At 44.7% G+C, this 24847-nt stretch overlaps 1 protein-coding gene across 1 annotated transcript in view; it reads left to right on the top strand.

Annotated features, from left to right (window-relative positions):
* LOC143003397 (transmembrane protein 132C) overlaps positions 1-18159 on the top strand; it is an 85154-nt gene extending 66995 nt beyond the window's left edge. The window contains 7 exon segments of the mRNA XM_076154014.1: positions 2787-2930; positions 7629-7837; positions 12756-13029; positions 15247-15438; positions 16859-17994; positions 18073-18104; positions 18107-18159. Coding sequence (XP_076010129.1) covers positions 2787-2930; positions 7629-7837; positions 12756-13029; positions 15247-15438; positions 16859-17994; positions 18073-18104; positions 18107-18159 — 2040 coding nt within the window.
* Positions 18160-24847: the final 6688 nt, after the last annotated feature.

The raw sequence follows: 24847 nt of genomic DNA, 5'->3' as shown, positions 1-24847 counted from the left end.
CGACATTAGCCTCCACTTCCACAAGATCCCAACCGTTTAGCCTATCGTGTATTACCAACGGCCCTCAGGAAATGAAGTAATCCCAGCAGACACGGAATTAATTTACGGCAACACTCGTTTTTAAGGGGAATTGAATCAAAGTCAGCGGCACAGAGAGGGGGGCTTTATATTGCTATATAACACTGTCACAGTCTATAAAATTATAATGAAAAGCCGTTTGAAGAGTAAGTGTTTTTTGTGATTCATTGGTATCTCTTGGCTCAACTAATAATCATTTTCACTCCAAAGCTGAATGGACTCAGTAATTGATGCTTATAAATGAACGGGGTCCTTTCAACCAAACTTAATCCTCTTTTTGCCTTTTACTCTCGCTTTCTGAATGACTCTGATTTGCACAAACACAAAGGAGAAACTCTCTAGAATCCAATTTAACAAAGCAAAGTACAAATCCTGTCTACTTCTTTGGCGACAATATGAGGAAATACAATGACAGGAAGTCGAACAGCGAAGATAGCTCCTGCTGAGCATTACCGTATTAGCACAAACACGGGTGGCACTTTATTCAACAGGCATCACCCTGGCGTTATTTCTCTGCTTAGAAAATAAACAAAATAATAAGAACCTCTATTGTGTTGTGCCATACAAGCCAAGCCTCGATAAAGAGACAAAGAAGACGCTGTTTGTATTAAAAGCATTGTAATAGCAGCTAAATGAAAATGCCTTGCAATAAGAAACCTTTTCATTGGGTACAATTATCTTGTGTTATCAGCATTCCTCCACATCAAAGAGGCAATGTTCACTGTAAGGTTCATCTAATGAGGAAGATGATTTTCTTTGTGGTGCCCAGGTTTCCTCTGGAATGTACAGTATGTAAGTCTAATTTGCCCTGGGCTGAATGAGACAGTGTGGCTGCCTCAAACTGATCTTAATTGGCCCCAATTATCTTCAGTGACAATGGTTTTGTGTGTGTGGGCGTGTATCTGATAAAAAGGTTAAAACTTCAGAATAAAGAAGCTGTGACATTCAGTCGACGCCACTGAGGTCACTGTACCTCTGCTGCAGTTCAGGGGCCACTTTGTACACATTGCCAAGTTAAAGATCAGTGGCTATTGAAGAAAGAACTTACACATGATGTTGCGAAATCGATTGAATAGCATGTTGTTCTTAGGCTGCATTAGTCTGATCTATGTTTTTGCTGCAGCGTGGCTCGTTAGTGTTTACAGCACTCCCTGTCAGGAAGAAGTGCATTATACAAAATGTATTATTATTTTTATGGCTCAGTCCATCTGCGTTATGTCCCCCTCAGTCTATCCAAGCATCCCCGCTGGGACAAGAGAGAGTCATTGTCCTGCCCCCTGTGGCCCAGAGGAGGGATGCTTGAGGGCAGACAGCGGAATGCTTTGTGAAACAGAGAGTGGCTGGGACTGTAAGATTAAAACTGAAAATCAATAGGGTGTGTGCATACTATGTAATTTTGTAAAAATCGAAAAACAGGAATGAACACTTAGTTTAACTGTCTAAGTAGCTCATAATTAACAGCTCTGCTATTTATTTCCAACAGCTACTGGTGAACTGTGCTTCCTGCTATGTTGTTTGTGTAAATATGTATTCTTAGTTCAGAAAGCACAGGAAGGAAAGTGGTAACCCGAACCACCATACAGGCTGCAAAGAGAGCCTTAAAATGGCCAGATTGATGTCCTATTTGGACGCAAGCTGGATCAACTCTCAGTGACCTCGTGCTAGGAAGTCTCAAAGTTTAGGTGCTATCTTATTTCCATTCCAGTTTGCACAAAAGGACGTTTAAATGCAAATTGGCAGTCTATCCACACTGTGTGAAAAAGGCTTGCCTTTGTCACCCTGAAATATTAAGATCAGATGTCAACATGGAGCAGCTTTCTTCCGTCTAACAGCTCTCTAGGAGTTATTAATCATTTCTTCCTCACATCTGAGAAATGGCCTTTCACTGATGGCTACTTCTCACAGACCTGTGGGAGTTCATTGTGCAGGCAAAGTCTGTTTCCATTACAGTTTTGAGAATTACTTCTGTTTTGATTTGCCACGAGAGCGTAAAAGCTTTTTTGTGACATTTTACTTTTTTTTCCAAAATTTGCGAGTTTCCATTAGCAGGTAGGTGACGACTTGAGTTGCCACGAGGAAGAATACCTGTGTTAAAGCTATTGAGCATGGATCCATGTAGCATTTCTCACCATTATTCAAGCCAATCCTACATTTTCTAATAATTGCTTTCATCACATAGCTTGAAGCCCGAAGAGTGAGGTCAGTAAGAAAACATTTGATTTTAAATTAAATTGATTACAACCCCTAAATAATTGTGGCTCAGCCATCCTTAGCAACTCTGCTTTAAAAACTCATCAGCAGCTTGTGAGAATGAGCTGCAGTATCCATATATATATATTCTAGACGCACAGTGGCACAGGCACATTTGACCTTAAAGGAACCCATTTCCGCTGAACTGTTTGTGCCGCCAGCAGTGATCAGTGAGGAGCTGTCCTCCTACCAGTGGGTCCGCAGTAGTTCACAGAATAATCACTTATTATGTAGCAGTTTGTGCCAAACTTCTTGAGCTCTTTTTCAATATAACTTATCACTCATGCGCATCCTATTCTACCTGAGTTTATAATTACAGTGTGCTATTTTGTGCATTACAGATCTGTCAGCCCTGTGACCATTGCGCTGACCTCTCTCTCTCTCTCTCTCCCTCTCTCTCTCTCTCTCTCTCTCTCTCTCTGTCTCTGTCTCTGTCTCCGTCTCCTTCTCTGTGTTAGGATTCTGAGATTTTGAACACTGCAGTGCTGACTGGTAAGACGGTAGCGGTTCCGGTCAAAGTGGTGACCATTGGGACCGACACCACTGTCACAGATGTCTCAGAAGCAGTCCGGTGTCGCTCTACAGACGAGGATGTGGTTAAGGTCAGTAAGAGCAAATCAATGGCAAAAAAAGTGTTTTTTGTGGTATGGTGTAGGGAGTATGTTTTGAATGTTGTCAAAGATGCTAAATATGAGGTTCACGTCTGTAGAAATGCTTTGTTTCTGATTCATGCATCTGCAACACGTTCATATCAACACACATTTAAATTTGCCCATGTGAGACTAGTGAGCATGTGTGTGGAGTTCATGTTCCATGTGAGTTTCCAGGCACAATGCAGCTGACCAACCAGATTAGTAGAGCAATTAAGCTTCTGTACTCCATAATGCTACCCTGTTTTCACTCAGGGCGCATAGTATTGCTGTGACAAGTAGTTGCAAAGGTTCTCAAAACAGAACTTTGTACTATGTAAATCTAGGATATGACCCCTTTAAAAGTAACTCAAGAACAGCAGGACCTATATAATTATAAGAGTTTGTTTGTTTGTGTGTTTGTGTGTAATTGTTTGTGTGCATTTTCTTATACCATGCATTGTTTTGTTGTTTTTCCGCACAAGTTCACCTGAATATGAACTTCAGATTTGATTTTCATTTCAGCAGCGGCCTGTTTTCCTTTAAAACAACGAGGTGCACGACCCCCGCTGATAACGAGTGCGACGCCTGTAAATAAGAAATCAAACCGAATAAAGGATTTTTAACAAATATCTGCCTTTGGATGTGACAGATTAGAAGATTTTCTATCTTTGTCACATCTCTGAAAATTCTTCTCAACAGAGCGCCAACGAAGAACATGAAAGTGTGCGTTTCATTTGCAGTGACTGGTGAGCGGATGGTTGAATTTTCCTGTTTATTCTGAACACAACACAACAGAAAGGCCCTGAGTTGTTATACAATCCAGCCCTAAACATCAGTGAGAATGCACTGCAAACTCTCTGACTTCATTATCCATGTGATGGTTTTCAATGACGAACCAGAGGGGGGGTCTGTGTCTGATCCTAAGATCAGAAACACAGCAGAAACAGAGCCGCCCTGTGCCACAAGCGCCCCGCAATACTGACTGCATCCTCTGTTTGATGCTGTCATCAGGATGGCAGGATGGAGTAAATCAATCTCAAGTAATAAACACCAAACAGGGGAAATCAAAAACTAAGAGCTAAAAGTACTGACGCTCTCATTTGTGCAGAAGTGTTTTGCAGAGTCATGTCTGATGCGTAAAATGGGGATGGTTGATTTTCTGGCATGTGTATAGAAAAGTTTGTGTACAAGCTTGTGCTGAAGCAGAAACTTGTCCTGAAGCCAGTGTTCATTTCAGCTAAGCAGCGTCGTTCCATTCTAATCACAGCCTGTGATCATGTATGTGAACATGACTAATTAAATCTAATTTAATCTGGGGATTTAGTGATACGTAAACACAGAGCGACATGAAACCTGAATAATGAATCCATTTGCACATTAAACAAAGCTTCTATTCACGTGTGGCCTCATGATTGCAGTGAATCTGAAAAATACCTCGGATCACGTTTTTCTCTTTTAATCTCTATGGAGAAAAGTGTCTTGCACAAACAAAGTTGCTCTGACATGTGTACGCACCAATAAGGGAAACGAGACTCTGACATCACTATTTTGCATGCGCCCCATGTGCCCCTCCTGTGCATACTGCTCATCTTCCTCTCTCTCTCTCTCCCTCAGCTCTTGCTCTCTTTCTGTAGTGTGTGTGTGTGTGTGTGTGTGTATGGGTGCAATAACTCAGGTGGAGCAGTGGAATGACAAAAATTACCATCTGCAATACGTAAATGTAATTTGTGGCGTACAACAGCACATGTGGCAGTTTCAACGGTATTTATGTGTATTTTTCATTGCGCACCAGATATAGATAGAAAGATAGATAGATAGATAGATAGATAGATAGATAGATAGATGTAGCATGTAGGAGGGCTGTTAGAACACAGGCCTGCCTTCCTCTCACGAGCACTGCAGCTGATGCAGAGGAGGGTGAGCAGCTTAATTGCTTCTGTCAAGCTGAGTCGAGGTACAAGCCCAAGACTCACCCCGCCGTCATGCTCCCTACTTCCATCGTTTATATCTGCCACGGATTGTGTCTGTCTGGTGTGTTGTTAATTTCCTGGGTTAGGTCCACAGACAGTCTTAATGTCCTCCTGTAAGTATTCTCCCGTTAGCCGCCTAATGTATCTGATTAATGTGGCGGCGGATCCTATTGGATGTTTATGACACTGTGCGGATGAGAGTGACGGAGAAGTCTGACCCTCTGTCCTCTGAGGGGTTAAGGAGGCGGTTGATTAGTGAGTGTCCTTTCACATTCTAATATTGATTTAGAGTTCTGTTGTACAACATGCCACAGCAGGCAGGTGTAAAGCCGTCAGTGTAACGTGTAGGGATGGCTGGATGTTAGCTGCCATGTTTACCATTATTGTTTCTCCTCGCTTGTGTGGAAGAAGATGGAAGAAATGCCAGCTGGGAGTTAATCTCCATGTCATGAGACAGAGTGTAGCAAAGCTTTATGTTAATCAATCCCACTGCGATGCTGGCAGTCACCGTTTTCCACATCACTTGGGTAAATAAGGGTGAACTAAGTTCACTCAGCACTGCATGAATCTGGCAGGAAAACTAAGTAAACACACTTGTCAGCACCTTCCATTGTATTGATCTTTCATATCACAGTCAGGGACGGCGATGACATTTTGCCCAGTCAGGAGTTATTTAGCCTGCAGTCGAAGAGTGTGCAGACAGGTTGCAGTCTTTGAACTTGAGAGGAAAATGTGAAACAAAGGAGCTGTGAAAGACACTTCAGTCTCAGCAGGAGGAAAGTGTCTGGAGTGGAGAGGCAGAACAACAAGGGCTGATAAGGAGCAGGGATTCTGACATCTTTATCAGTTCAAACACACTCTCACCACGAGCCCTGATGGAGCCCAATCTGCTACATGGCTGTAGCCAGGGGAGCCAGGCCGCCCTTTTAGAAATGTTCAAAAGCTTCATTAAGCAACTCTGCTTCTGCCAGTCTGTTGAACTTGGAGAAACAATGTAGCTCACATGCCAAAACAATTGGCCACTTTGTATGCCCTGTGTGAGGAAACGTCCATTGATCCTGTGTGTATCCACTGGAGAATGCAGGGTTTGTGTAGTCCTTGGCATAGATTCTCTGATGGTTGTCTGTAGGCCTGCAGGATGCCTACAGCACGCTTTTTCAGCTTTATCGTCGGGCTATCTACAGATTCCTGTCTGGGCAGATCAGAGGTAAAGAACACTTCTGCTGCTGGATGGCAGATACATGAAGTAGATTGAAGAACCTTTGTTCCAAGTGGACATATCCAGCAGTAAAAAAAGGTTCACCTGCCCAAAAACATAAAATAAAACACAAAAAGGTGCTTTGGAAATGACGGTAAATAACTTTAGAGGAAAAGGAAGCATTCACACAATCGTCTCAGGGATAAAGTGAATGCTTACTTGAATGAAACAATACTTTGTTTGTGAGCATTTGCTCTGCCTCAGGGGGGCAGTAAAGGCAAACGTTCCCAAACTGCAATTATGCATAGCTGCATCCAAATCTCTACATACTTATACAGTCCACATGTTGTTTTAGTCTACACTGGAAGGGCTGCACAAGGTGTCCATCTGGATGTAAACTAAAGCAATCAAGCAGAAAAAGCCTCGATGAAGTCTTTGATAACACTTTGATGGAGGTATTCCTCGACGAGACAACTGTCAAAGTGAGTGAGAGTAAACTGCAAACCTGTGCTTTTATTCATACACACCAGAAACCAACCCTGCTGGCTTCACCCAGAAAGGTGATGTGAAGGGGAGGAAAGCTGTGGAACAAAGCCACGGAATCCGTCACAACCCAAGCTTTCTTCCTGGTCACACAGGATAAACTGCCACGTCTTCATGATGAATGGCTGTTTATGGTTTTATCTCGCTGTGGAGAAATAACTTGGAAATAGAGAAAAAAAAGAGATATTTCCCCCAGACCATCTAATTCCATCCGCTTCCATCCTCGGTACTCTGCTGTATGATGGGATCAATAGGATTGACGAAACGCTACGGAAAGAAACGCATGTCTCTTTTTCAGATATAGTGATTAATTACCTCTGCGTGAGAATGTGTGTGTGTGTGTGTGTGTGTGTTTTGTCTACCTCCCTAGAGATCCTTTTGTGTGTGTTTGTATTTGTGTATGCTTTGTATGTTTGTTGTGACCCATCACCAGGCTTTTACAAAGAGAGAGGGGATGAGGGAATCTGGACATTAATCAAACACAGTAGGAGCTGTAAAGCAGTGTAAGAGTGTGTGTGTGTGTGGGGGGGGGCTTCAAAGAGAGTGAGTCAAAGCAACAAGGAGTCGCGTCATCTGGAAGCACGAAATTGGCCCGGTCATTCTGTTTGTAAAGCAATTTATGAAACAGATGGCTGAGAGTGCAGCCATATCATCAGGAGACCACCGCGCTCTTCCTACTCGTTTCAGATCCGTTGGTTCTCCTTAGAGCTGCAGGCAAAACTATTACAGTGGAGCGGACGGCAGCCTGTCCTCCCTCAGGTTCAAAGCTGTCCTCCTCCCTCCTTCCTCGATGGAGGAGCAGAGAGAGGACCTTTCATCTTTGTTCAAAGTGATCACAGTGACACTATGAGCTCAGCGGTGCGATGGACTCTGAGGGCCGCGTGAGGCAGCAGTCTCAAGTGCTCAGTGTAAACACTCCACTCTTAATCTCTCCACCCACCCCATCTTCTGTGCCAGGTGTCAGACAGGTGCGACTACGTCTTCGCGAACGGCAAGGAGATGAAGGGCAAGCTGAAGATGATGGTCAATTTCACGTACGGCTACCTGAGCGCTCAGCTGGAGCTCAGCGTGTGGATCCCTCGGCTCCCGCTGCAGATCGAGGTGTCGGACACGGAGCTGAGCCAGATCAAAGGGTGGAGGGTTCCCATCGCCGCCAGCAATCAGAGGTACAGCGCCACACAGCGACTGTTCCATGATGTCACGCTGTTTTTGTGCGCCTGTGTGTGTATAAGTGTGTGAATATGGCGGTGGTGCTGTCAGATGGGGGGATGGGCAGGTTCCAACGTCAAAAGTTTGTCCTACTGTGTGATCTGGCAAAAGTTTGCAATTCATGAGGCGTCACTTTGACACTTTCGACAGTTGCGTCGCTTAGTAACAGAATCGCTGCCCACATTCCTGTGTGCGGGGGGGAAGAAGGATTAGTGAGGATTTGAATCAGTTAAAAAAAACAGCAACAGATATGTGTTAAAATTGGAATCTATTTGTTTGGCTACTCAGATGAATTCTCTTAAGTTAAAACGACTCGCTCAGTTTGTGTCCATTAAAGGTGCCAATCTTCAAACACCTCACCATTCCATTCAATTACGAAAACGATTCTCGATGCATCTCGTCCTTTGTTTTCTGTAAACACAGTTTCATTTTCCACCCTCAGTACGAGCATTTTAACTCCATTTGTACATAGATATAAAACATAAATACATTGCCAGGTTGTTGTGGTGAAAATTGAAATTCTGTAGCAGCCGCTCACCTCACTTAAACATTCCTTCCATCGTGCAAACATGCAATAGTTTAGCAGTATTGGCCGCGCTCAGTGTTTCCATTGGGCACACTTGTGCAAGTGGTAACCGTAACTTCACAGACGTAACTTTATTTACACTCAAAACAGGACATTATGTTTTATATTTATGCTTTCAATTTTCTGCATCGATGCTTGGATTATTTCCTCTGTAGCATCATGATGCAGCACAAAAGCCACGATTTGAATTGTTGACTTGTTAAAGCTTCAGTTGTACTCAGATGAAGGCGGTAAATCGACATTTTATAAACGCCATAAACACCGTAATGAGATTAAAGTCAGCGGAAATTAAATGTTAACTCTGAGTAACAGACCGATATTGTGCAATTTCAAATCCGTTTGCTCAGGCATATAGACTCTACAAGCAGAATGAGACTCTTCCTCATAGTTTTAGCAGCATCTCTGTCAGCATGATCACACACACCTGAAGCTCATTGGCCACACCTACTGTCCATTACCCTCACACCTCTGGACACACCTGCGACACTGCACTCACTGACAAGGGTGTTTGAGATGTCGTTGCCTTCCTCTCATTTCCTTTTGCAGCATTCTTCCTCATTTTCTGAGCTACGTTTGAATAAATCGCTGATTCGCTTGCGCATCCAACGCCGATTTACCACCTTGATGACAGCTTGTAAACATAGTGTGTGTGTACTTCTTGTGTTCTTATTATTTTCTCTTCAAAATGACTGTCGACACTTTTGGTAAATGTCAGATTCTACCAAGAACTTTATATTTTTGTCCTCTGTTCTGAATGCTATTCTGCTGCTGTTTCTCCATTTAAAGCTTTGCATAAAATGGTAATCAACAGACTGTCCATTTTTGCATAAACACCCTTTTAGTTTAAATGGATAATGTATTGCCAGGCAATGTAGGCAATGTGTTTGTGTATTTTAATTACGGGGGCCTTAGCTAGGATAAGGATGAGACACGCAGGCACTGAGCCTTGCGTGTCTCTTTGGCGCTTCAGTCTGCTGATGCTTCCAGGCTGACAGCAAAGTGCCTGACGTGTGCGATGCAGCCTGTCATAACCACTAGCCTGATATTGCACCTCTGAGTCCTCAGTAAGGGACAAGCGTTATTAGAGCCGCCTGAAGGGCAGACGCCTCCCCCGGGGCCTCATCACTAGGGCCGCCCTGCAACTGTTGACATACAGTTACTGTGTATGATGCAGCAGCCATCAGCCTACCTGTTGTAATTACTTGTGGAAAACCAGCCAGCTCGGACTTGGACTTGGAGTCTTCCCACTCCGCAGTTTGGGCACTCTAATTATCCTCGCTCCCCTATCATTTTGACTGACAGAGGTGCAGCCTTTAGCTAATGCCCCGGCTTGTCGAGGACAGCGCTCACCTGACTGTGTGCCGTATGCCTTCATGCCTTTATCAGCGGGGACAGCCAAGCCACGCTGTCACTGTTGACGCCAGCACTGCCGCCAATGGGCCACGGAGAGCTTTGTATGTCCCTGTCTTCCACCGGTCTTTGGTTATCTGGGGATAACAGGCGTGACCTTGCAAAGAAGCCCTTTGCCTGCTGGCAAGAGCGGGCATCAGGCCACTGTCCAGTATCTGAGCCAATGTGCGGGGGTGGGACACCGGACGCCTGGACGCAAAGTCATGGCTGCTAGAAATAAGGAATTTAGAGACATACCATGTGTGAGTAATAGTTGCTAAAGAAAGCAGTCCTCTCCCCCTTCCTGCGTCAAAGCAAGATAAGCCGTCACTGACAGCCAACGTGAAGTGTAGGAGTCACACTCTCCTCCTTTAACTCTTCCACCTCCAAGATACAGTATACTGTGATTTTTCTATTTTGGTAAATACGAATTTGCATCTAGCAGTCACTTCTGATTACTTAAACATTTGATTTGCTTTTATCAACCGTGTGTACCAAGTGTCCTCTGTCTGCCGGAAAACAAGCAGCAGCTGAATTGAATTCCCTGTAGATTCATACAACAGAAAGCAATCAAGGGTGCAGTGGAGCTTTATGCTGTATATAGAAGCAGCTCTGCCTATTTAAGTCCAAATGACCTTCATCATGTTTCTGCAGCAGAAAATAACATGCAGCAAAATGCCAAAACAAATGGAGCTCGCGATCCAGAGGGCACAACAAAAATCAGCGTGACACAAACATTAATATGCAGCATCTCCTCTTCAAATCAGAACGGGGCGAATGAGGCGGTAGAAAAATTGCTTTGTGAAGCAGGTTGTTCTCCGTGCCGAGTGTGATTTGTTTATTAGATTAACCTTAGATTAGATTTTGAGACGCTGCACAACCTCAGCCACACATCAGACTCGCCGGAGCTAAAGCGATTTGACTTCGCTATCGACTATTTACAACTAAAGTCCATTACACCTGACTATGACCTGTACGGCTCTATAAATTAAATACACTGCACGTATAAGTGCTGATTGCGCAATATGGGAAAGTAAATATGTCATTTATCAATTCATTATCCGCGGATGCTACACAGAAAATTCAGTTTATGTTTAAAGCCTCCACCAGTTACTTCAAAAGGATAAAAGCCAATGTTTACTGGCACTCAGTTGTAACATCTATCATTTACAATCAAGTGTCGCTTTCTCAGTGGACAAACAATATCTTCTCTGCCTGTGATATGTAAAGGAGTGGAGCGATTGAGACAGTGGACAACAGGAATGGATAACAAAATAAAGGACCAGAGATTCTAATGAATTTTTGTTCAAAAAATCCATGAATCGCAAATAACTTGTTTGTCAGTTTTGGAATACAAATGCGGCACATTTATGCAGCTGGCACGTCTCTTAAATACAGACTGTGTGGCTGCATTTACACCTTGCATTGAAATGTGTTCTGTGTCTGTAATGCAAGGTGTAAATGCGCGTTAACACATCCTGATCAGAGGGCCAAACTGTCAGATCCCATACAGGTGCAGTCTGGGCTGCCACTGAGATCAGATTAACTATCCAGCTGTAAACCCACTCAGGTAGAAACTCTAGGTGAAATTAAACCTGCCTGCATTAATAGCATCACAGCTATTCGCTATTTTAGGAAGCTCTTCCTTGGTAGGCTTTAATAGTGTAACAGCCCGCTTACTGAGATCTGACCCCAGTGCAGCCAGAATCCAGAGAACGAGACTGCGTGGTGTGAGGAAGAGTCAGTAGAACCTGTTTATTCGAGCCATTGGTGCCCATGTAACCCCTTGATCCCTTTCTAAATGTTACACTGATGTCTGACGAAGCCCTTAATATTGTTTGTAACATCCCTATGTTAAGCAAACTGATTTCCTCTCTTCTCGTCTGAGGCCCTAATCCTTTAACTCCGATTCTACCGCTGTGCTCCCACCTTGCCTCCAGAACATTCCGTCAGTGTCTTTATTCCCACAGCTGCGCACGCTGGGAGATTTCTCCGGGGATTGGCTCAGAAAGAGATAGACAGAGCGGATAATAGGTAGAAAAAACTGTTTAATAGATTAATTTGTTTCTTCTCCTATATCACGAGGGAGAGAGGGAGGGAGATATAAGTGTCAATGATTAGACAGCCGGGCCGGCCTAAGTCTACAGCGTATGATTACTGGCTCTGTTGACAAAGCACTTTGCTGTTTGCGGTCGGAGTCCCAGTTGTATCCCGGTGTAAGAGACTGAAGAGCTGTACCAGCATTTATTCTTCCACATCGACTGATCAAACATTGCTTTCTCACCTTCTGCGGGTGCTTTATCTGTACTTTTCATAGAATTGTTTGTTAAAGCAAAAATAAAAGACAGCCATGTGCAAAATTGAATGATTTGGTAACCATTTTAAAACGTGTTTGTCGTGCTTAAAGTGAATTTCCCCGCTGGGAGATACGGTGCTGGGCCTCTATAGGTTGATTTGTTGTCTACAGTAATCAAATTAGACTTCTTACCAACAGGCAAGCTATTAAGGAAGTAAAGCAGTAAGGAGGTGTTTGCACAGTCACAATACTCCTCCACGGCAAAGTGAATGCTGGATTGATTCACTGTGAGTGGTGTAATCAGACACATTTCATCATCATCATCAGATCGTAGTCAGATGAAATATTCAGGTATAAGTTATAAGCCAAAGCGTGGCTGAGAGCATGGAGGATCTACCACATACTGAATGTGTTCAGCCGCTTCAGCAAGTAATGTGCAGTGGCAATAACCATCAAGTCCACGTAGGAATATCCTGTAATGAAATATAACTTTGACAAATTAGCTGGAAAGTTTTAGTCGATGTGTCGAGCATAAATAATTAAAAAGAGAAAGACTGATGAGTAGCTCCAAGGCTGATACATCACATTTTCCTCCGATTGACAGGTCTGCGCGGGACAGCGAGGACGAGGACGACGAGGACAGACGAGGGCGAAGCTGCACTCTGCAGTACCAGCACGCCATGGTCAGAGTGCTGACCCACTTTGTGGCCGAGTCAGCCGACGCTCGCGGCCAGATGAGCTTCATGCTGGGACCTGACTGGCAGGTGGACATCACAGAGCTGGTGTGGGACTTCCTGAAGGTGGAAGATCCCCAGATCGTGCAGCTGCTGGACAGGAGGATCCTAGTGGGACTCGACATGGGAATGACCACAATCCAGGTAGTATGAGGGTCAAGTTATGTTAAAGGGGCATCTTTCACAAACATCTGCTCCAGTGCGGTGTGCAGAATTCTTAATAGTCAGTAACGTCAGTCACCTTAAGTAAAGGCTGATAAGCCAAAACTTGAGACTTCTGACTTGTAAATTGATGACTTGGGGACACCCCTGGTCAGTTAGCTAGTTGGTTGCTTAGTGGGCGGGTTGCTTGCCTGGTAGGTAATTTGCTTGGCTGCTTAGTTGGTTGCAGAGGAAGGACCAGGTCATTGTTTTGCAAGTCGCAAGTTTCAAATCACAGTGAAGACTCCTTGGACCGCCAAGCCACAAGTCAAATCTCAACCAAGACAAAAAAGCAAAACAGGGACAAACAACTCCCAAGTTAAGACGGATAAGGGAAGACTTCTAAATGCCTGACCTGTCCCTTCCCCTGTCAAGTCCACTGGCTGGTTAGTGGTTTGCAAGCTTACACGAGTCTGACCAAACTTTGTTGAGGAACACTTTTTACATTTTAGTACCGCTCTAAATATCACAGTTTCGACACTTTGTGACCGCCCTACCCCTCTCTCTCTCTCTCTCTCTCTCTCTCTCTCTCTCTCTCTCTCTCTCGCCATCTGTCCCTCTTCCATCTGTCTCCAATGTCAGATTTAGGAAAGAAAGAAAAAAAAAAAGGAAAAAGAAGGAAAAATCAGAAACACTTCTTAATGTCAGGGTTTATGCAAACGCTCACACCGCCATCTGCCGCCGTGAGTTGTTTCAGAGCGGCGGCGGCGGCGGGCTCGCTCTGTCTCGTGCAGTGAAGTAATCCCACCGCTTCCATCAGTGTGTAAAAAGCAGGGTACAGTGCAGAGCGCCAGTGATCTGTTTTGATAATTGCACGTCATGCAGCAATTATAATTCACAGCTAATGAGGTATTAATATATAAAAAAAATGCTGATATATGACAAATCACTGTAATTAGCTGATAATACTGTGCTAATTTATTCAGGTGCCACGATTCTCTGACGACGCGCAGTAAACCCGTCTGCCAATACAAATGCATCTGCAAACAAAGTGATGAGAAGTGATTAACGGAAGCCGCCTGGACATATTGTTTATTCTGGCTCGCTCACAGATGCTGCAGTCTGTTCTCTGGTTTGACTACCACCTCCTTTAGTGGAGTGCAGACAGGTGGTTTCTGCCATGTCTCGCCGTCGCCGCCGCCGCTTTCTGGCTGCAGTGACAATCAGCGCATCCTCCCCCTCGGCCCTCTGCTTTGTCAGCCTCTTCAGGCAAACTGGATGAAAATCAGCCCTGCTAATGTCATCTGTGGGAGTGGGATCCTGCCGCCTGCCGCCTGGACTCATCTGTCTGTTTGTGTGAAGATGTTTCCTCAGCTTCACAAACATCCACCAGCAACAAATCGGACAACCTGACGAGTCCAAGTCTGACAGCTGCGTCGCCAGCGGCAACATGCCACACGGCGTGATGCATGAGGAAGCCTTAAAGATATTCCTGCAGTGGGAATGATGCTGTATCTAGCTCAGATGGCATTCATCACCAGCAAAGTTAGACTCCCTGCTTCTGTTTTTAGGTTTACTGCGCCTTTTCTCTGGATTACTTGGATTAATCAAAGAGCGTTGGATCGCAGCGAAGTGGAGCTGTCGTGATGAAATGTGAAGTGAAGAGATGAAATAGGGAAAGTTTGTTTTGTGTATCATTTGGCTGATTTCACAGGGCCGTGTGTGCCAGAGGAGACGCGCAGGAAGACGTTTTATTTAATTACCTGTAACACGTGCTAATCTGCTGCTCTAACTGCTCACTGATGTCATGTTTCTACACTCCACCTGCCACAAATTGCTTGTACATCAAGCTGTGTGACCAGCACTGACGTCAGCGTTTGTTCTGGGAAGTTTCAATATGTTATTATCTTTTGTCTGCGCAGTCTAGATGTCTGCAGCTGCGTAGTTCTCCTGAGAAAACACCAAACACACTGCAGATCTTTATAGCATGAAAGGAAAAAGTCTACAGAGGGAAGAATCACTACTGCACACGAGCAAAGCACACTGTTATTATACCAAAATGTCACAGGTTATTGCTTAACAATCTTGATTTTGAGTGGGATGTTCCCATGGGCAAATATCTCATCCTTTACATTTCTTTTGATATTCTTCGTTCACGTCTCGGCTCTGTCTCTCCTTCTCTCTCCGACCCTGTTTTTGTCTGTCTTCTTGCTTCTGTAGGTGTTGTCTCCTTTGTCTGACTCCATCTTGGCAGAGAAGACTGTCACAGTAGTGGATGACAAAGTGACCATCACAGAGTTGGGTGTCCAGCTGGTCACAGGCCTCTCCATGACCCTGCAGCTCAGCTCGGGTAGCAACAGGGCCATCCTAGCTACCGCCAACACACAGGAGGTTCTGCAGAGCCTCAAACAGGTCAGGACACAACATGGTTATCCTTTATCTCTCAAACTCATGACACGCAGATGTGCTCAGTCTATCCACCAACTTTCAAGCTAGGGTTTGAGGTGGTTAAAGGGCGAGGAGAGGTCCTGGTCCTGGTCCTGGTCCTGGTGTTTAGTCTTAAAGACACATTCTGGCTTTCCCTTCCACACTGAGACGACGAGCAGGCAATCAATACCGATAATACACTGTTCTGATCACAAAATGCACTCTGCAGGCTCCATACTTTCCAAAGTAAAAGACGTTTATCTCACACTATCAAAGGCCTTGAATGAACATCTTTACAATGAAAGTAGGTGAACACATGCACTTATACTGTATACATGCCTGTTTGTTCCTTACCGTCCCTAACCCGCTTAACTCCAAGGCCTGAAAGCCACAGTGTGACAGAATGTGTTTCCTCGGGCACCTCAAAGAGACGGGAGCTTAATGTCAAGCATGCAAAAGCAACATCACAGCGTCTGACTCTGAAGTGACTTACAGCCCAAAGTTTGCCATCCTATCTTGTTTTTTCCCTTCCGTTTCTCATTAGCTCTTGTTATTCTCACTGCGGCCCCTTTGATGTTTCCCCCGTCATTGACTCACACATTCTGTTCTTGACTCGTTCCTCTGAGTGGGGCGGGGTGGGGGGGGGGGGGGGGGGGGGGGGGGGGGGCTGAGGACGGAGACAGGGCCTTTATCAGCCCTATCTGCATGCGCAAACTGTAAAGATAAGTGTGCACGAGTAATTAAAACCCACTGACGGAGCAGAGTGAGGATCTATTTGTGTGGTTACGTTAAAAGGCAAGGCAGAAAAGCCTTAAGATGCTTATGTATGGCAAATCCTCATTGGCATGAACAATGTTTAATGTTCCTGTTTGATCTTTTCCCTCTATCCGTTAATCTGTACCACAACCTCCCCCCCATTTTACAGAGAATAGCAGCAGTTTGCGACTTACTGAGCTCCTCTTCAGCGTCTAATGTTTCCACCGTTTGCAGGCTCAATAGGCTCTGCAGGTCTCTGTGGTTTATTGACAAAAGGGAGATTAAATGCAAACAGCCTTTGTGTGTCTCATTTCCACCATTTCATTATGTTTTTGCCAGAATAACAAGCCAATGTAATATTGCAGGGCTCCATAATACAGTCTGGTAGATGCCCTTAGCCACCCAGCAGCTAAAAAAGTGTTGCAATTATCTGTTCCAGTCTGTTTACATGAAACAAGGCCAGATTTGGTATTTTTGCACAATAATTTCATTTCATTTTTGAACCAATTGACAATATGCTGTCTGTGTTTGTGACTCAGGCACAAAATGATTTTCTCTCTGTCTCTCTCTCTCTGTCTCTCATTCTCTCATTCTCTCTCTCTCTCGCTCACTCACTCATTTTGGCTTGTTTGTTGGTGTGTTTCCACAGGAGGCCTTGATCAGCGCCTGGCTTCAGTTCAGTGATGGCTCCATGGCTCCACTAGACCTGTACAATTCGGACTTTTTTGTCCTGACAGCCACCTCCCTAGACGAGGAGGTGGTGACTGTGCAGCACGACCCATCCTGGAAGTGGCCCATCATCGTGACAGAGGCTGAGGGCCAGGGTCTGCTGGTCAGGGTGGAAATGACTGTTTGTGAGCTCTGCCAGAAGTTCAAGCGCCGCAGCATCCTGGCAGCAGGGAATTGTAACGTCAGGGTGAAGTTTGGTCAGAGCGACAGCTCGAGGGGAGGGAGCAGTGATTATGGTCCAGATGGAGAAGACATGGAAAACAAAGGCAGGCTCTCCCCCTCCCAGGACAGGACCGGACTTGATTCCCACTACTTTGGCAGCTCCATCTCTGACATAGAGGATGGGGTGTTAAGGAGGGCCACCACCACTAGGAGCGCAATAATGCGTCGACCCAACGGGAATAAACGTTCAGATGACAGCAGTCAGAGTATGCCAATAGACTTTGCTGACTTCCCCGCCCAAGTGGACCTGCCCCGTGGCCGCAACATGGACGATGACCTCATGCAGACTGCACGTGGACTCACAGATCTGGAGATTGGCATGTACGCCCTGCTGGGTGTCTTCTGTCTCGCCATCTTGGTCTTTCTCATCAACTGCATCTCATATACCCTCAAATATCGCCACAAGGAGCTATCCATTGAAGGCCAAGAGAACATGAACCACGCCCATGATTGGGTGTGGCTGGGCAATGAGGCAGAGCTACTGGAGAGCCATGTCAGTTTGTCACCCCAGCAGGAGGAGCAAACGTCCATGATGGACTCCAGCAGCGGGCTGGAGGAAGGGAGCCACCTGCTCAACGGGGGCTCGGCTCAGAAGAACGTGCAGGGCCAAGTGCACCGCTCGGCAGATAAAGGCAGTACGAGCAAGGACAGCAAAGGCGACTCACCCACCACCAAGAGGAAGCGAGTCAAGTTCACCACGTTCACAACCATCCCCTCGGACAATAGCTACCCCAAAGTCAACACGCTCAGCGTAAGCCACAGTCCGGACATTAAGTGGGTGTGCCAGGAAGTGGAACTGGTAGACTCAAAGGAGTTGCGCAATTACATGGAAAGGTTGAACGACAGTGCTCTGAAAGAAGTGGCATAATGTACCGTGTGCACTCGTAACAAACTCACCCTTATGCCTTTCAGAAGACAGTGGGTCTGGACCGAAACTGGCGCCCCTTTGGAAACGCAAACGTTCTTCTGAATCACCCAAAACTGCCAAAGGGTCATTGAATATCAAGAGCAGTGTGAAGACGCCATGGCAAATTGCTAAAACATGTCAATGAAAGAAGACGCCAGATGGTTGTTGTTGTTTTTTTTTAAATCATTTGTTTAACACATTATTACCTTTTTAATCATCATTTTATGATTATCAATCAATCAATGAACTCTCGGAGGACTCGCGTGCCGGAACCACGAGCCCAGATATTCAGATGTAGATTATTAAAAACAATACCCACATGACTTAGATAGATGTTCAGGTGTGTGTGTGTGGCGTGTGTGTGCGTGTGTGTGCGTGTGTGCACATTAAATGGTTTTGGAATTTTTTGTAATATTTTGGATATTAATTTCTTATGCCAAATCCTTATTCTTTGGAGGAGTTCTGGAAAGGCCAAAACAAACCAAGAGTAAAAAAAAAAAAATCTGCATGTAGTTGGGGAAAAAAAAGGCACAACTTTCTGGTTCATCTTTATTCTCCTTAACACGGCAGAAAAGCTGTTATGTATATAATGAAAAGCATTGTATTGTTGCTCTGTATATTGTATTTTCATAACATTTAAGGAATACACAACAGTCTCAAAGAGTGTGTATCAGCTTTTATTGACCACAGTATGTTACGACTCCTCTCTTCTCTGCCAGCCTGAAGGAGAACGCCGCTGCTTTATTAGGGCGAGCTGAGGAACTTGGACGAGGAAGACGGGCCGATTTAACATTCGTCTTCGTTGCAGGAGAATTTTTTACGAGATGGCAATTTACCCACAAGCCACAATCTAATCTGCTCCCATTTAATGCTGGTCAGTGGAAGAAGGCGGCGGCCATTAATATCCTCATTTCATTTATGAGTGCGCAGAACACCAACATGACAGCCAGAGTGTATGGCAGAGCTCTTAACCCAATGACAACATGATGTCAATTTCTTCTGCTGCCCCACAATTGAACGTTTTGCTTTGAAGAGAGTGATGATGATGATGATGATGATGATGATGGTTTGATTAACCTCAGTCTCTCCCGCCTCCAGGAAAACCAACAGACTGAATGGAATGTGGATCTCTTAGAGGAAGAGAGAGAATAAGCCAATGAATCCTTTGGAATTTCCTGGATTTCTGAATTATTGAATATGAGCCTGGACCAGGAATTTGGAAATTCCATAAATTCCGCTGTTGATTTATTTGTGTTTTGGGTCTTTATCTTACACATCTTCTATCTAGTTTGGAAGAGTTGGTCCCCCCTTTGCAGCTGTAACAGCTTCCACTCTTGTGGGAAGGCTTTCTACAAGTTTCTGTGGGAATGTTTGCCCATTCATCCAGAAGATCATTTATGAGGTCAGACACTGATGTTGTATGAGAGGGCCTGGCTCGCAATCTCCGTTCTAATTCATCCCAAAGGTGTTCGATGAGGTTGACGTCAGGGCTCTGTGCAGACCAGTCAAGTTCCTACACACCAAACTCGCCCAACTATGCCTCTATGGACCTTGCTGGCAAAGTCCTGCTGGGACAAAAAAGAGTCCTCCCCAAACTGTTCCCACAAAGTTGGAAGCATAGAATTGTCCAAAATGTCTTGGTAATTTAAGATTTTTCTTCCCTGGAACTAAGGGGTGGAGTCCAACCCCAGAAAAACAACCCTAAAGCATTATCCCTACTCCACCAATGCAGTCAGGCAGGTAACTTTCTCCTGGCATTCTCCAAACCCAGACACGTCTATGAGACTGCCAGATAGAGAAGCATTTCGATTGCTCCAGAGTCCAGTGGCAGCGTGCCTTTCCATCCGACGCTTGGCATTGTGGTGGATGATGTACGGAATTGCATGCAGCTGCTCAGCCATGAAGGTCCCTGCTCAGTTTTAGTTCTGATCTCAATTACGGAGGAGGTCTGGAACTCCGCAGTTATTGAGTCAGCAGAGCGTTGGCGACTTTTCCGCACTGTGGACGTCGGCACAACTCAGAGTCAATCGTTGAATATCTAGGAGGGATGAAATTTCACAAACTGACCAGTTGCATCGGTGTCAACCTATTACAGTACCACGCCGGAATCCAGTGAGCTGTTTAGAACGAGCCATTCTTTGTGTGTTTGTAGTGTTTGTAAAGGCAGACTGCATGGTGAGGTGCTTCATTGTCTACACCTGTGGCAATGGGACTCAATCAAACACCTCAATTGATTGTTGAATGATAAAAAAGGTGTGTTCCAATACTTTTGTCCATATAGTGTACCTCCAAGCAATCCTGTGATGCACAATGCTAAAAGCAATACATTACATTACATTACGATCATTTGGCAGACGCTTTTATCCAAAGCGACTTACATTACATTACCACCCTTCGCAGAGGGGGGAGCAATTGAGGATTCGGTGCCTTGCTCAGGGGCACCTCGGCAGGGGCTCGAACCGGCGACCCTCCGGTTCCCAAGCGGAAGCACTACCCACTGAGCCACTGCCTACAATAATACCATTATAAAAGCAATACAATAAGTATAGGTGAACTTGAGACTTGTACACAGTGGAGCTAAAAGTGGATGGTGGATGAAAGTGGAGGAGGTGGGATGTTGTCTGTAACACATCACGAGGACAACCACTTACTAGCAAAAGCCCCAAATGTGTCTTTTTGTGGATCGATGATGCTTTTGTAGACTTTTCCAACTTTGTGCAACTCCTCAGTTTATCTTCTTATGCCCTCTGAAGTCGTTTTTTAATGGTGAAGAGCTGAATCTGTCAGTAAGGAGACACGTTTACGCCGCAGACCTCTGGTCCCATTTCACTGATTGGTACACCTGACTCAAATTAGCCGTTTCCTCAAAGGTTTTTTGTGAACGTTTGATTCCTGGTTCAGTGTTGTCAAGAGCAGAATGCAGCAGAACAGTTGAGATTGTGTTAAAGATCAGAACACATTTGACGAGTCGTTGATGCAGAAATCCACAAAATTCCAAAGTATTATAATAATGATAACGGGGAGGGTTGGAAAATGTTTTCTTTTGGAAACAGATCTTTCATGCTTGGGGTAATTGCACAAATAATAATTATCGCTGAAAGCTTCCTAAACTAAGGCAGTCGGCTGAAAAATTGCATTTTGCTCACTGAACGTTATTATCATCACAGCGGTGTTGGCTGATTGCGTTTTTTGGTTTAATTTTATTTTTATTATTTTCCAGAGAAATGTTGGATTAACTGTTGCTGTGGCGATGTGGATCGGCTCGTTATTCACCGTCGCTATGTTGCTGTGAAGATAAGCTGCCTCGGCTGTAATTACAGATGCTGCTCCATCAGTTTAGTTCAAGTGTGTGTTATAGCCCCCCCACACACACACACACTATTATGTCCGTATATTGGCTTCCCTAATTTCATTGAGTTAGTTCAATCAGCTTGTTGACTGATTTCCCTCATGCTGCTGCCGTGTCGCCATTGATCCTCTCCACACTAAGCCGAAACACTGAATTAGCGTTACAAAGGCCAATAAATTTGTGTATAATGGGGCGATAACGGGGATAAAGATAATCACTTTAACTGTTAAAATCAGGTGCACACATACACTCTCTTCCTCCTTGCTCCTTTGTCTTGTTTTCAGCGGCTTTTATTGTCAGATATTGGCAGGGGACCGGCGGAGCTCCGTGCACAGCGTGCCGGGACTCGAGCCTGTGGAGTGTGAAGGGCGGGGGAGGTCTGGGGTCCGGCAGGGATTTAACTGTCAGCCACAAGGGGCGTGATTGATGGAGGGTCCCGTGTAATTAAAACACCGCTGCGACTTTCTTCCCCCTGACAAGAGCAGCGCAGGCCCATTAAAGACCACCAGGACCCTCTGCACCACCTCAGCTGGTAGACGCGTGTGTGTGTGTTCCTGCACCTGCTGGGATGTGGAGATAAAAATCAGCTCCGTTCTTGGAGGAAGGAAAATAAAACTCAATACTTTTTCTTTGCTGGCCTTGAAGCCCTGACTTCCCTGAAAGCAGAGAAAAAGCTTCCCCAGGCCTCCATCTTAAATGGATTTTTAATTAAATTGATGATGTGAGACCAACAAACTTTCACTAATGGTTGGCTGAGCTCCCTGTGGTTCTAATGTGCAGGGTCTGTATTTGCAATTTCCACATGATTATTCGCCGTTTGATTTATGTTGCCGGCTTTGAAATCATTTTAACAATGGCTCACAGCGCCTAAGTACACACACACGCACACACACAGGGCTTCCAAGGTCAGTGTGACAGTCCAGTTGAACAGAGCCTGCAGGGAACCAAACGCAACATTGTTCATAAACAAAACCTCTACATCTCGTATGTGCAATCTCCCTCCTGATCACAGCATCATAATGATCTCTGTGTGCACAAACAAATGTACAGGATATTTTCACCACAATAGCAATTAGTGGTGCAAAAGTTTGAAACCATACAGCTACCAAAGTCCTTGACCATTCCAAAGACATTTTTGTTGTTTGAGGCAGGCTCAGCTGAAATGTGAAGATTCTCATTCTGTCTTGTAAACAATCTTGTCCAGTGCAGCTTTCGAGGTGGTAAATGAAAGAATAAGTCATGGAAATTGAAACTTGAATTAAGAAATGACTTCGGACTCCAGAGCTTCGAGTTACCGTCCATCTTGTTTAGATGCATCAGCAGGCGGGGCAACAACAGAAGGTCAGAGGGTAACAAGGATGCACCTGTCATGAGTGCTGAGAACGATTTATCCTGATACCTGCACTTATAAGGAAGTCAAACCTCCATTCTGTGCGAATTGGACATCTCTAAAGCAGGGGAGCCCCGCGTGTAATAACCAAGCCTGATGCCGTAAATCCGAACAGATGCGCGCATTTTACAGCATTTAACGGCTGCTTATTTCACAGATCATCTGATTGAGTGAACATCCTTAACTTGCCGCTTCCAGAGAAAACAACCATCCAAGCAAGAGAGGGGCACAATTCTCCATAACTATGATTCAGATCAGAGTACCAGGAGCAAATTTGTTTTCATGAGCTTCTATCCTCAGCATGATAACTTCACTGGAGCCGCATGTCTGAAGCAGTTAAACATAACATTACTCTGCTCAGTCTGTCTGTTGTCCAATAAGGTCCAATTGGGAATCAAAGACAGATTGGATAAGATAATTAGTCCTGAGTAAACGCTGATGACGGGTGATTTGTCTGCAGGGCTTCTTTTTCTCTCCAAACATTGTGTCTGCGTTAGCTTATCTTAATTAACGTGTTGATACCTCCTAATCTTCCAATTAGTGGAGGAGCATCTTCTGGAGCATCTGCGCTCTCTCGTTACACCGGTAAGCTTCAGTTATTCAATGAAAAGCAATAAAAGATTTTAACTTACAGCAAGGAGAACGAGCACAACTTAAATTACCAAACAAAACAACGTTCGTATTCTAAGTAACTGGAGGCAGAACATGCTTCAGAAGGGAACAGATCGGGGTGATGTAATTCTTGGGATGCATTAATGTAGAATATGTCACATGGATGAAAGTGTACAGGTCTCAGCAGTAAATCTATCTGTACGTTTTCCAACACTTATCCAAGTTTGGGTTGCGGCCTCTCCCTGGCTGTGTTCTCTATAATCCCCCCGGCGTGTTCTCTGTCCGCCCCGTGGTCTCCTCCCAGCTGGACAAGCCTGTATCACCTCTTTAAGGGATCGAATTAGATGCTCAAAACACCTCCACCACCACCTGGGTTCTCTCAATGCGAAGAAGCAACGGTACATCAGCTGCCAAAAAGAAGGTCACCAAAGTGGACGAGTCAAAGGAATCGTGAAGGCTTTGTCGCTGTCTCTCTGTGGCAGAGGTCAACGTTGTAGTTACGTGCCTCAGTAGCAAGGCATCAGGGGTGGAGAGCAGCGGTATAATAACTGTAATTCTACTGAGATTATACCTGTCAGGTATAATTGTTTCCTTTGCAATTTTGAGACGGCCAATTTAATAATAATAATCATACTAAACTGATGCTTAGCGTACAGATAAGTTGTGCTCTATGTCCCGGTTCTGCTTTATATCGACACATTGATAAAGGAATAGCAGCAGGTATAAATGTATGCAGGCTGCTCTGTTTTCTTAAATCTTGGATAATAATTCAACAGTGTGAGAATCAAGCCACCAACCTGGAGGCTCTGCTGGTTTGCGAGCCGTCTAATCAGCCGCTCTGTCTGCCGCTCTCTGACCACAGGAAACGCTCGTCTGCGAGTGGCATTGCTGGAGGGCTTTAGCGTTATAAAAAGATCTGTAATGATGCCTTGATTTTCACTCTGTCTGATGAAACTACGAAGAAATATGTCACATCGTCAGTGGGAATACAAAATAAGGCCTGTGTGTGTCTGTGATTATGATCATTTCCAGTTTTATTTAACCATCTGGCGTCTAAAGTCATTTTACACGTTAACGCTTCAATGGATTTGGCTTCATTTGCCAAAGGAAAGCTTTAAAGTTTTGCTTAACAGTTGCACTGCAAACAGTATTTGACAGCATACCAAATTCCATCCTGTAGAAATACGAAAGTTAAAGTTAACTTCTAGAAGAAAAAAAAGACAAAAAGGACCAAAAAAAATAATCTGAAAAAAATCCCACACCAAACCACCCCGGATGTGACCTAACACAGGAAACAGAAGGTCTGCAGAGTGAGGATGACGTGTTTGTGTTGCCAACTGACTCATAAGCCGACTGACTCATCATCACTTTTGCATTTATGAATCATTCCTCATTACTTCCGTCAGAATGTGATGAAAAGTACGACAAA

Source organism: Genypterus blacodes, unplaced genomic scaffold (genome assembly GCF_046128005.1).
Source record: "Genypterus blacodes isolate CSIRO-AG114 ecotype Tasmania unplaced genomic scaffold, CSIRO-AGI_Gbla_v1 ptg000061l_1, whole genome shotgun sequence".
Lineage (NCBI taxonomy): Eukaryota > Metazoa > Chordata > Actinopteri > Ophidiiformes > Ophidiidae > Genypterus > Genypterus blacodes.
This window is presented reverse-complemented; position numbering and strand designations above follow the sequence as displayed.